General features: G+C 43.5%; 1 protein-coding gene across 1 annotated transcript in view; it reads right to left on the bottom strand.

Annotated features, from left to right (window-relative positions):
- Positions 1–3,750: 3,750 nt before the first annotated feature.
- LOC146801875 (pannexin-1-like) overlaps positions 3,751–13,605 on the bottom strand; it is a 154,064-nt gene continuing 144,209 nt past the window's right edge. Inside the window, exon 5 of the mRNA XM_085621401.1 lies at positions 3,751–8,165. Coding sequence (XP_085477527.1) covers positions 8,086–8,165 — 80 coding nt within the window. The 3' untranslated portion in view covers positions 3,751–8,085. The remainder of the gene's footprint in view (positions 8,166–13,605) is intronic.

The following is a 13,605-nucleotide window of genomic DNA, read 5'->3' as shown; positions in this document are numbered from 1 at the left end:
GTTTAAGCCACAGCTGTCAAACTGGGGAATCTGGTTCGAGTCTCGGCTTTAGCTCAACATCCTGAGATTCCTTATAAACAATGAATGATGACCTGATGTAATGTAGATGGTGCTCATGTAAAGCACTCAAACACCTTCAGGTCGAGTTTGCACTATATAAAAAGTGCACACAGAGGTGAAAACAAAGCCTTAACATAAGGAAAGACAAATGGATAACCATTTACTGGCTGGGTTGCACAAATTGAAACCAGAAAACCTGGATAAATTGAATTTTGCCTGCCTAAATTCTGTGATCTTAGGCAAATACTTCAATTTCATCAAAACCCATTTTTCTACATTATCGCATATGAAAGCACTTACAAATATGTGAGTTTGGAATACCAATTGGAGAAAAACCTATTGAATTTGATCTAATAGACTATAATGTTGCTCTATAATAATCTGGGATGCGTACAGAGTACGTCAATTGTATCGTCTCTCAGTTCACTAATTGTTGATGTTAAAAAATGATCATTTTTAATAAAGTACTTCGCAGTGCTATAATGTGAACTATTAATGTCAAAGCTTCCTCGTGCTAAAGAAATAAATGTCATTGAATTATGAAGAGACTATCATATTTTACATGATGTTTGTTGTATGATTTACATAGCAAACATTTTCAGGGCTCGGATCGTACAAGATCCGAGCCAAACTTTTGGCTCTGCTCGGCTCTCCCCGTTAATTTGCTGGCTCGCCAACGTCTACCTTGGAACAAGACCATGCATCGGATTTTCACACACAGCTTTTTTCCAAGACACAAACTCATATTTGACAATTGCGCAAGAGAAATTGCCATAGAAAAAGACCAAGCTGCTTTTGCTTTCACTGCAGGCCAACCTAACCTCAGCGGCGCAACCAAAATTGACGGTGCCTCCCTGCAGGATCTGATGAGAGGCTCGAGTATCCCATATCTTATAGACATTCCTCGACTTTGGTCTGAATGTAGCCCCTTTGAAGAGTGAGGGCGCTCCAGGGTCTGCAAGCGCCTGTGTTGCGCCCCTGCCTGCCCTGCATTAAAGTCGGGTCATAGATTAGCCTGCAGTGGAACAGTCTGCTGATGAGTTTCTGTGAATGTCTGAGGTACCCTCACCTCCCCAAAAAGGAGCACACGGTGCCATTTTGCAGGTGGTGCCAAATTAGTGTACCATCTAAGAGATTATTTGCCCGTGCACTGTGATGGCAATATGGCACAGGCAGGGGTGACCCTTCATTTGCAGGCTACCAGATTCCAAAGATAATAAGGAAACACCCTCTTCGCACTGCGCGGGTGGGAAACTGTACCGTCTCAACGTCTGTTACAGAAAGGTCGGGCATTGGAGCGAGTCCGGGGGGGTTTGTAGACTCCACATCTGTCAGATAACCGGTTCAGGTTTTGCTGGGACTGAGTGCTTTAAATGAGCAGGTACTGTCCGGTACTGAGTGCCCGCACTTCTTTAATTTGAATGGGAGAGTAGCAGCACTTATCAGCACTGCTGCAATACATTTAATGGTGGAGTACCAGCACTTCTCAGGAGCAAGCAGGTAGTCCTAAGAATGAGTGCCTGCACTTCTATGGTTCCATTTAAGGCACTGGATGGGAGGTACACACTGCGACGGGTGAGGCTTGTGTCAGTGGGCTCAGGTTGTTCTGTTTCCTGCTCGTTGGTCTTAGTGCGTGGGTGCTGCTGTAATATGTTGTAATCTGTGAAACTGCAGAAGGCAATGCTGTACTTTATGGAGTTTTGTGTACCGTGCATTAGAACGGCCTTGTTGCATGGTCCGAGTTTGGGTACATTCACATGCTCTCAAGAATTCCATCACAGACCAGCGTATGGTTGTTTGACATAAATCATTAGTGGCCTGTGATTAACATGCAGTTTTTTAGCAGGTGTGGTTGTACGTGGTATAGTAAGTTAGTGGTGTTTGTTGTGTGTTCCGAATGTATTTCCATTCATGCATTACAGTTAGTCGGGTTTTTTGTGTGTAGTTATATGCATGTCCATTCATTTATTATAGGAGTTTAGTGGTGTTTGTTGTGTAAGGCTGGAAGTTTTTACCAATTTGGGTCAGTGATATCTTGGATCACTGATACCTGACCAACTGGACGTGTGTGTTGGTCATTCGGAGGATGGGCTCTCTTTGAGAGGGCCACAGCATACCTTTAATCTAACAGTTTGGTTTAGGGAGAATGCTGGTTTGGTGTGTTATGTGTTGTAGTAATGGTGCATTCTGTGAGATTGTGGACGGTATTGATCTGTGATTGTGTAAAGGGGCATGCTTTACGCATACAGCTTTGCTTTGTCGGTGTACGCCGTTCGATCTAGGCATGAATTTGCCACGTTCTTCACTTAATCCATCATGGGTTCCATAATTGGCAGTTTAAATTTTTTTGTAGCTCAAGTGGTGAAAAGTTATTATATTTGCTATCAAAAGACTGCAGTTTATGAAGTTAACTGTTCACCTTCCGCTGTTGATTGCTGAGATCACCCAAATGAAGTAGTGACAATGCCTGCTAGGTTGTGTAAATCTTCCCATTTGATGGCCTGGGAAAGGGCTTATGTCTGCACCAGGAAACAACATTCAACTGTATGTCAAACAGCTAGAAGAGAAGGATTCCTTCTTCGTCACGATTGGTGTTTGGCTCTTCAGACAAATCCATATTCACGTCACAGACTCTTCTTTGAGATGCAAGTATTTCAAGAGTGTATTCAATCTTTATTCGAATCATAAATATGTTAAATCTCTTTTTAAAGTCCCAAATCCTTAAGCACCTCTTGTGGGTAACTCTGAAATGCACGACTGTGTTGTGCAGAGCTGCTTTTCATAGAAAGAGGGTCTGCAAAATTTTCCTTTCCTTGCTGCAACATTTAGGTAATTAATTGTGCCACATAATTCAGTGGCCATAACTTACAATTTTTTGTATTTGCTTCATGGACCATGAGTTTCTTTAGCTGAGTTTGCATCGTTCTGGTCTGTTGTGGTAGCTGTGTATGGCATGATTGTTCTTTGTAGGTGATGATATGTTGTATCTTGTATTTAGTTCAACTGATCAGTCTGTGTGCTGTGCCCTTCCTTATGCAATGCTATGTTGTGATGGCATGTCATCTGAGTAAGATAGAGCCAGAGGCTGAGCTGAATATATCGACGTCTCCTGGTGAAGTATTGCTACCTCTGTACTTACACAATGAAGGACCTTACAAGTAACCCAGGCTGTACAAGGCTTCACCATGATCTACTCATGGAAGTGGCACTGAAGGCAACACACATGAAGATGCTGGTTGTGGTGCACAGGCGTTATAGAGTGTGTCACATGCATTAGAGCTGCCTCTGCAAAGTGCCTTCCGTGGAATCCCACCTACATGTTTATATTGGTGGAGAAGAAGAGAACTTGGATATAGAGAAGTTGTGGGGGTTTAGAAGTCGAGGATGAAAGTTATGAGGCAGCCGCAGAGAGAGGTGGGCAAATGACGTATGAAGCACAGAGAGGACTACAGAGTGTCAACAACAGAGGGGAAGACGCCAAGTAGTTTGAAAAGTGAGATGAATGGGAAAATGCGAGATGGACGTGTTGGGTGATTTAGGGGCAAGTGAGGAAGAGGGGGCCAAGGAAACACGGAATGAATAATCTACACTATTTAGTGATATTATTCAAATTCGGGAACAGACTTGATAAGGCAATTTTTAGAAAACAAAAATAACTGTCACAATAAACCACACAAGGCAAGGACACAGTTTGTGTAAATTCAGTTTATGGAAAAATTGAAACAGCATAGCTACCATTTTTTAAGGGCTATGCATCAGATATACATACAATGTATAATAGTTACACTCGTGCATATTACAAAATATTTACCAACTGCAAAAATGTCCTTAATAGCATGAGCCTATTTACACCAATAATTAACAAAGGTCCAGTCTGCGAAGTCGGACACAAGAAGTAAATGATCACCACCTACACACAGAGGGTGACCTCCACAAAGTGAACCGGTTCACTATCAGCAGGACAACTTTAGTAAGCAAGAAACGGGGGTATCTGGACCAATGCAGCACAAGTTGGGAAGGGTTATTAGACTTCAAACAAATACTATCAACAGTTCCATAAGCGCATAGTAAAAAGTACCCTGCACAGTAATTTGTTTTTAGGTCAATTCATTTGCTATTGTAAGCTTTAATAAAGTTATTTAAAATGAACAAAATAAGCACATCCCATGACGAGTAGCTCACCAACTGCAGGTTTTTCCTTTGTATTTTAGTACTTTAAGTCCTGAATTTATTGTCGGTTGAAAATGACTACAAGTACCAGAATGCAAAAAAATAGCTGGGATAGATGAGCTACTTGCACCTGGAAATGGGAAACTTAAAAGGGTGCAATGTGAGCAACACCTACAATAGGTATGTGGTAGCGGGTAAAAGTCTTTATGTGACATCAACAATTTTCTTTATTGCAAAAGACAAGGCTGCTAAGATGATCTTGTAAAATTCCTGAAATACTTTAAGACAGAGGTGAAAGCGGCAGCCATCAACAGCATAAAACCTTTTGCTGCATATCGTAGAAAAAAGATTACAGTTATTAATGTCTCCATAATACTGAAGTGTGGAGAGTTAAACGTTGCAAGTCCACCAATTACCAAGGAACCTTTTCAGTGTGTTAATCTTCCCCTGAAAGGTTAAATCCCTGCTCTGGCAAACGTTGTTTTTGAAAACCATAATACTCAATACTTCCAGCCTTAAAGGTGCAGTTCAGGGGCACTTTTATTAACGTTTCAATATATATATATATTTTTAGCACTTTAATACAAACTGAACAGAAACAAATACTTTAAATTACAATAAACCTAAAAACTGCTGACCATTTTCAGTTGCAGTCACTGTTCCTGACAATTAAAACCAAAGCAATAGAAAGTCAATATTAAAAACTGTAGATTTGTTCGTAAAGAAGTGAAGGTAAGAAAAAGGTGATTTTCATTTTAGGTGGCAGGCATACCAGAACTATACCTATACCTTGTTAAATCCAGCTCTGAGAGACTATTTATACATTGATTTCAGTCCCATCTACACCATTTCACGAATACGTAAAACTTGTCTTTATTCAGCTCATTGTTTAGCAGACCTCAAAACAAGAAACTACACAGAACGCATCTTTTTGGCTCTAACAATAGTGCAAAGTGCAAAATGGGTTTATGGGCCATTGCCTGCATCGTCAATGTTCCACAGTTTGCTTTCCAAACACTTTCCCCATCATTTTACCTTCCTAAAAAGCCTGCATCACGGAAGGATAACTGATACACGTTACTTATTGGCTCCTAATGATAGCATGAGTAAACAATTACACTATAAACCCTACACCAGTCACTGTTTGGCGAATCTGAAACACTCCATTGATTGGAGACGGTTCATATGGCTACGAGCATATGTTGCCATATGGAGCTCTTGTTGGCCAACAGTTCCTGTGTGTCCAAACAATACATATCTTCACAACATCTATACTCAACCCGATTTATATGGTCCTGGCAACTATATTTACATACAATATATACACCACGTGCAAAGTTTATAGAGAAGAGAGTACATGAAGAAGATCCCTGCTGATGAACGCAGACCTGGACAACACAACACAAAGTGTAGAGTGGGACTTCAAAATGTAATACAGGCATAGAAGGCATATTCCAATCAGAAACTCCTTGTATGACCAACATTTTCTGTGCTCGGGTCGTTCACTCAGCGGGCATCACATTTACAATATTCAATAAATAAACGGATAAATTAGTTGAAGGAGAAAATTATATACAACTGCGCATTTTCACATTGCATCTTCCTACAGTCCGTGTTACTGCTTCCCAGTGGCAAATAAAAACTGGTGCTTGCCGCTCCGCCCCGGAATTTCTAGTTCCAACCACCCACAACACATTGATGGGTGAACATCTTAAGAAATAAGATCCACCATGCACTGCTTTACATATAAATATTATGCTTGCTTTTTTTGTACCGTAGGTTTTTTTTTTAAATAACATTAACTCCAAAGCATTCAACTGGTTTTAAAACATCAACAGGTTCTGCACTCACATTCTATTTATGCAGATCATGCATTGGAGTCCTATGTTAAAATGAGAGTGCATATGCCAAACTTAACCTAGGAGAAGTTTAATGGGAAGACCAAACCTATGCTATAGTTTAGTTGTGAGCCACACTATCACTTTAAGAGTACCTAGGTATGAGAGAACAGAAGTAAGCTCCACATCCAGAGTCAAAGGCAGAGGCGTAACAAAGAACACCGCAGCCCCTGCCGTGCAGGGGGGCCCCCAGGCTTACCCACACTGGAGGGGGCCCCCTCAGCCCCTACTGGTGTGAGTGTGAGGGGGCCACTTCAGCATATCTTGCAGGGGGCCTCCTCACATTTTGTTACACCACTGGTCATAGGATTAGGAACGTTTGTATATTGAGGTTATGAAAATAAGAAAATGCCAATAGGGTGCATGTTTCTCTTTTGTAAATGTAGGAGCATTAGCGGAGGTGTGGGCTGTGATTAATTTGAGCCAGTGGTTTCCGGTGCTTAGCACCAGCACTTAATCATCAACATCAGCGCTTTTCATGAGCACCAGTTAAGCACACATTCATTTACAGGGAAATTAAGTGATATGCCCAGAACCACAGGATGTTGAGCCGAGACTCGAACCTGGTTTCCCAGCACCTAAGGCGGCAGCTTTGGCCATTACACCACATCCTCTCCCTGCTTTCATGGTTAGTAGTTGGTTCTGTTTTAGGCAGCACTAAGAGGAGAAATGGGCTTGCGCGAGCTGCCTTTTGATGCGACCCCCGGCACTTATTTGTTTTACAAATTAACCACTAGGTGTGGGTGTTCTGGTGAGGGGCATCCCATGTAATCCCCTAAAAACCCACCTACCATTTTTGAGAATGAACTCGATAACGGAAGCATCTACTACTTTTTGCATGTCCACCTCTAGTGCATGGCGATTCCTTTTTGGCAGTGTCAGAAAACTGGAAGGTTAAATATATTTCTCTAAATATATGCAGTTAAGTTTCGATGCACATTAAGTTGCTGTACTGCTACTGACACCTACTTATTTAAAAATATTATTTTGCAAAACAAAGTTCGTTGCACATCTGTACCCGATGCAGAAATATTTCAAGTAGTGTACCAGAGATTATGTGCACATCGATTCAAAGTAAACAAAGGGTGGTAGTACTATGCCCCGCTCATCACTGCATCTTACACTTTCCCAGTGCTACTTGCAAGGGTGCCAACAAGGACTACAGATGGAGTATGCTACAGGCTTTCCTACTTATATCAAGAGTTGATATACCAAGGACGCGTCTGTATCCCCCCCCCCAATGATCGCAAGCTTACGTTGGCTGATCTGGCTGGCTAGGAGAGTATCTCACCTAGCCAGCTGTTCTGCATCTCTCCCCTCTGAAACTATGGTCTCAGGTGTAGCGAGATCACCCAGCCTCCCAAAGAGACATCTCACCACTCGAAAAATATTTTATCTACATTTGTTGTAGACTGCATGTTTTCAGCCTATGTTACACTAAAAGTAGATAGCAACACGGTTTTCTGTTTGAAACAATCATTAAAAAAAAGCCTGAAGAAGCAAGCTGCTTCAGAATGCTGCCTATCAGAGAGAACTGTACCTAGACATAAAAGGTCTCTCTTACAGCAAAGATGGAACAGATGTGAAGTCTCTGGAGATGCACTGCTGATAAAATGTCATTTTAACGAGCAGCAAAATAGAATATACAACAATGTATATTTCAAAAGGCCTGTCCTATATAACAGATGGCATGAGATATCATAAAACCAAAAAATCCAATTTTTAAGAATCTTGTGTAGTCTTCAGTGAAGGATACAGAGTGAAATAAGACCATGTGCAGTATTTAGACTTGAAGGCAGACTAGGTTCCTATGAGACGAGTGGTCCTAGCCACCCACAGTAATACTCAAGCCGTCCATCAATAAGGACGTTGAATCAAATACTTTCAGCAGGTCAACGACAGTGCATAGCGTCCATCCTATGGCGTCCATTAAAGTTCAAGTCCAACGAAGGAGTGGTCAACAAGAAGAATCTACGAGCCTCTGGCGGACTGTTTTATCTTCTTTGGAAGTCTTCACGTCATTGGCTGTAGACACATCTGCAAAGGCAAAAAGGACAAAGTGAATTTAGTTTGCGAACTAAAGATATAAAAAAAAAAATCGCTTGTAATAATGACTTATTTCCATGCTTTCGGTGAGGAATTTGAGGAGTACCGTAAGCTTGACATCTGATGTACGATTTACGAAACCAACCCACCATTTTAGTTCAAAGTCATCTAACCTTTACATTCCTTTTTCTTAGCCAAGGCGAAAGACACACCCTGACTGCGGCCTGGAGTTGTTAATTTAAAAAATACACAACACAACACATAAGATACAGCGTTTCCTTAGTCCGACTATTTCAAAACCAGACTCTCTGTTGTCAGTTGTATCCGAAGCTCCCTCCTGGCCACAGCCACTCCCCTTGCACTGTGAGGGTACAGGAACCAGTCTCTCTCTAGCCTTTTCCAGCATGCTGAGGTCCCCTGTGCAGTCCGAAAAGCAGGTTAGGACAACTTAAGCTAATGTTTATATTACATGGTTTTTAAACTGAACAGGAAATTTCCGACCACAGCATGCTTTATTTTCATGCATGGAAAATCCCTGGAGGTCTGGCTCCTGTACAGGCATCATGGAAAGAAGGTGGTGTGAGCGGGGCTTGGAAACAGGAGCCCTAAATCAGGGATACAACTTTTAAAAACAAAAACAAAAAAGTGCAAGCTGAGGACACCACCCCCTACGTTCTTCTTCCCTTACGCTGATAAGGGTATGCACATTTTTTGCCATGTATATGCAGCTTGCAGAAATGGGACATATTTTGGCTATAGGTACTTGGGTGGGACATTCTGGAGCAAGAAATCTAGAAACGAAAGTTATGCTGCTGCTGCTGCCACAGTGCAGGAAACGTGAGGATAACTAAGGGTTTGTTGAGCTTGTGGAGGAAGGAGTGCCAAGAGACTATGCTAGGCATTGTAGATGGGCAGCAAGCGTGCAGATGGGCTACTTCGCCACTCCCACAATTGTCCTTTTTTAAACTAAGCGCTCTTCATATATCTCATGGTTTTATTAAAAAGAAAATGGCGAGCCATTAGGCTACGGAATGCCGCTCTCTCCTAGCATAAAGTCACACCTAGGAGAATAAGCCCTTTAAACAGAATGACGTGGCTGGAAGCCTTTGTACTTCACAACTGTAAACTAGATAATATGGTCACATAGAAGCCTCAGCCCTCTTTTGGGCCCCATAAAATCATTCTACCTCTCCTGCTAGAATTACCATGATGATACAAAGACCGTCCTCAAACTGGAAAATTCCTAAAATCTGAGCAGTGATCCTGTGGATGTCACCAACCACTTCAAACTTAAAACCTCAAAAACCAATTTAAGCACAGGTGTTCCCATAACACATGTGCACTGACCTCTGGATCGTGGCCCACCACACAAAACTGAGGAACTTGGGGAGTATTCATGACCCGTCAGCTCATCACATGATAGCGATACTATTGGTTAAGACAGGATATGCTCATGCGGGACCAATCACAATGCGATGTATAAATAGGCCCAGAGCCTCTCAAACAGCTCCTTATACTCGGTGTGGTGTGCAGCCTGCCGGGTTCCTGTGAAGAGGTATGAATCGTTACTATGCCTATGTGGTCGTTAAATGGGGTAAACCTTTCGCCACATAACTCCTGGTGGACCGTGATTAAGGGTGCATAATCATCATGGGGCGTGGCCAAGCCACGAACAGAAATGGCCGCAAGGCGTTGAAGCTCCGCCAGCCGACTGACGACACAAGCGTCTAACCCCACATCCTGTACAGCTGCGATGGTGGTTTGGGTGCCAATGTTCCCCAGAAGCGGTGCCGCATAGTTTGCGATGGTTCTGGGACTACGCGGAGCCTGCATGACGGCGCTGTAGAGACCGGCACCTGTGGAGCGGACACGGAGAAAATGGCGGCATGAGCGATCGTCAAGCCGGGCCAAAGCTCCTGCAGACATCGGAGCAGCTGCTTTCCTGGACTGGAGCCTTACATTGCCGGTGAATGGCCCGGGTGCCGGTCTGGTGCGTCTCTGCCCCCCCCCACTCTGATATCGAGCGCGATAGTTTGGGCCTAGGCGGGGCTTGTCTGGTGCCCGTTTGGGGCCACGCTGCCGCCTGGCCCCCCCTTGAGATTGGGGCGCTGTGGTGGCATGCATAACGACAGCACGAGCGGTGTGGAGGGGGAGAGATCTTGAGACTGCCTGTTGCCCCCAGAGCGCCTCCCTTGCAGCCCCTACACTTTGTGGCCTGGCCTACTGTGTGCTCCACTACCAGGCCAGCGCATGTGGATTGTGCCTGGTGACCGGCCCCACCAACCTCTGCAGGCGACACTGCGCTGCCCCTAACGGCCGCCCACGCAGTGGGGTACTTTTCCAGCTGGCGGCATAGAGGGGAGAGAGCTTAAGACTGCCTACTGCTCCCGGTGCCCGGTGCGCCTCCCGTGCAGCCCCCTATACGTTGCGGCCTGGCTTACTGTGTGCTCCACTACCCAGTCAGAGCGTGTGGATTGAGCCTGGTGACCGGCCCCATCAACCTCTGCAGGCGACTCTGCGCTGCCCCTAACGGCCACCTACGCAGTGGGGTGTTTTGTACAGCTGGCGACCTCTGCCCCCCTTGAGTTGCTGTTCCCTGGCCCACCACTGCACTGCACCACGAGATTCTGGTCCCTTGGTACCTTCCCCCAGACCGCTGGCCAGATTGGCATGCTCACTATCGCCCTCCAGCCTCTGCGCTGCCTCAAGCATACCGCCAAATTCCAGAACTACGCTGGTTCTGCAGCTGGATTGCTGGAGATACTGCGGGCACTATACTGGCCGCTGTGGTGTCCCGTGAGTTCAGTATAGTTGCAGCGGCTCAGTGGCATGCTCTTAGCCTCGCTTTCAATGGCGCTCCCTGCAACATTCTTCAGGCATCTCCGGTTAGCCGGCCGGATTCCATATACTTTCCAGTGGGTTGGGTCGCAAGGACCCGAAACAAAGAACATCCTATCTGGCAAGGTTCTAAAGTTGCACTTTATCCAGACTTCACTGTTATGGTGCAGGAAGCCAGGCGCAAGTTTACCAGAGTGAAGGCCACGCTTTGAAATCTTGGCCTCAAATACGGCATGCTATATCCTGCACGGCTCAGTTTTGAGCTGGGGGGCCGGGTACGCATTTTTGACAATCCAACCGAGGTCCAAGAATTCTGTTGCACCTATAAGCGCAACAATGACCAGTCGCACTAAGACAAAAGTGGCCCATCTCCTCCTCACAGTAGCTCCGTTGCAAGTTTGGAACTCTTCTCAGGCTCCGGTGTTGGGTGACATGGATGTTCTACTGCCCTTTATTGTTATTAGTCTGCATGGGGATTAGATTATGGCACGGTTCAATATATATAGGCTTTACTGTTTTCAGTTTCTATTTTTGGTAAATTCTGGTGGGGTGTTTTCAGTTTTTTCAATACCTTAAAAAACAGCAGTTATCAGTGGATACACATTTTCATGCCATTAACAACAGAAACAGTGTTTTTCCGGTGTTTATGGGATGTTTTGCCTTGAATTATTGCTTGCTTTCTGCTCTGATAGTGCAGGAGTATAGATAGCCTGTGTACAGGGTATGAGGTCCAAATACACTTTTACAAATCAAACTTATTGTAGTACACCATACAATACTTCTTTAGTGAGTCTTTGGTCATGCGCACTCACTCTTTCCTTCCTATGTAAACATTTTGCTGTGAAAAGGCCCTCTCAACATTGGCACTTGAGACGGGCAACGCCAAAACAGCCAGTACACAATTTGCTAACTCTGGCCAATGACATAGCTTTTCATGCCAATACTGGTGCACCTGAAGATTGTGATTGTCTAGGACATGTTTTGCAACATATGCATTGAATTGGGCACATATCTCCTCAGTTATTGAAGCGGTCAAAAATGAAGCAGTACTTTTCAAAGTCTGGAGAAAATTCAGAAGGGATCTAGAACTTGTGGAGATTACCTCAGTGAGGCTTCATTAACTTCAAACGCCATGGTTGGTTAAGGAACATTTCTATGCATCATTGCAAGCCATTTCCCATAGACTGTAAAATAAAATTTCCTGAATTGCTCCTCAACATTTCTTTGCTTACCAAGTGGCAAGAATTCTAACATGGAGCATGTTGCAGTGCCAAAGTCACTAAAAGTGTTTCCCAGCCTACTCTCAAGGAGAGGTTTCACATCTATACCAATTACGCTGAACACTTGGTAGACAAGGGTGTTTTCAGACTCTAGTACTTTGATTAAGTCCAGTACAGCAGTCATGTTTTCCTGTAAAAACCTAAGCATGCAGTAAACTGTACTTTGTTCACATCACTATAAATATGTGACCAAAGATAATCACATTTCTTGCCTTCTGCATCATAACTAAGCAAAACTTCCATAAATGGCCCCCACATGGATAATCTGGCATTCACAGCCTCCAGGACTGAGAACCACCGGCTAAATGACACAATAAGCATGACGCTTTCTTTGATGCCACACAAAGCAAAATATGAGAAATATTTAAATTTTAGTTCCCGGGCATAACTAAAAAGTATACCAGAATAGACTACAAAGGCAATAGCATTCTTCATTAACTCTGAAGATTGTAAAGATGCTTTCAGCGTACCATCTAGCAAGTGACGAGGATCTCTTACAGGGAAGCACTTCAGGTCAGGTAGCGATTTTGACAGGTCATCATACAACCTTTTCATCTACGTAGCTGAATGACTGCAAATACAAACAATATCACTCCAATATTTATGGAACTAGGTAGTACCTTTTTCCAGCAGCATTCCAAGTGACACTGCGTTCCACGTGTACCAACGTCTGGTGTTATGTTTTCACCACTATCACAAATGCTTAGTGACAACATTCTTTTCACATATACCTGTCACTACACCTTGCATTGAATGTTTAAAGCCTGGGGTGTTTGGCAATTCACCTACAATCAATACTGACTCACTAGAAAAGGGGGCTCATGTATCAAAGGATTTCACCCATTCTCTGTCTGTGGTTAAATGTGATGGTACAGATTGGGAAAGATTCTTATGAAACCAGACATTTTACATATCAGTGACATCAAATGTAGCCAAAATATCAAATATGAAAGTTCCTGATTCTGTACAGTTTTTAAAATAACTAAATAAGACCTAAAACATGCTTCGAAACACTGCATCTTTAGACCAAAGACCACAAAACTGAAAAAAGCAGAAGGAAGAAGAGACAATATTTTAGTGACATCCCTAAACAACAAAACTCAAGCAGCGTAATGTTAGCCCAGAATTTTGCTGCTGCCTTGTATAACAAAGTTGCATTGTATTTGCCCCGTCAGGAAGAAATAAAAAATACTATTTCACTCATCTTTTCCTTTCTTTGAATGGCACTTAGTTCATGGTTGCGAAGGTGTTTTTTCAGTGTTTATACGTTTACACCGGTGATGGCAATTTTTCTTTTGGTGGGGTTTTATCAG

The sequence above is a fragment of the Triturus cristatus genome, chromosome 8, assembly GCF_964204655.1.
Source record: "Triturus cristatus chromosome 8, aTriCri1.1, whole genome shotgun sequence".
Lineage (NCBI taxonomy): Eukaryota > Metazoa > Chordata > Amphibia > Caudata > Salamandridae > Triturus > Triturus cristatus.
This window is presented reverse-complemented; position numbering and strand designations above follow the sequence as displayed.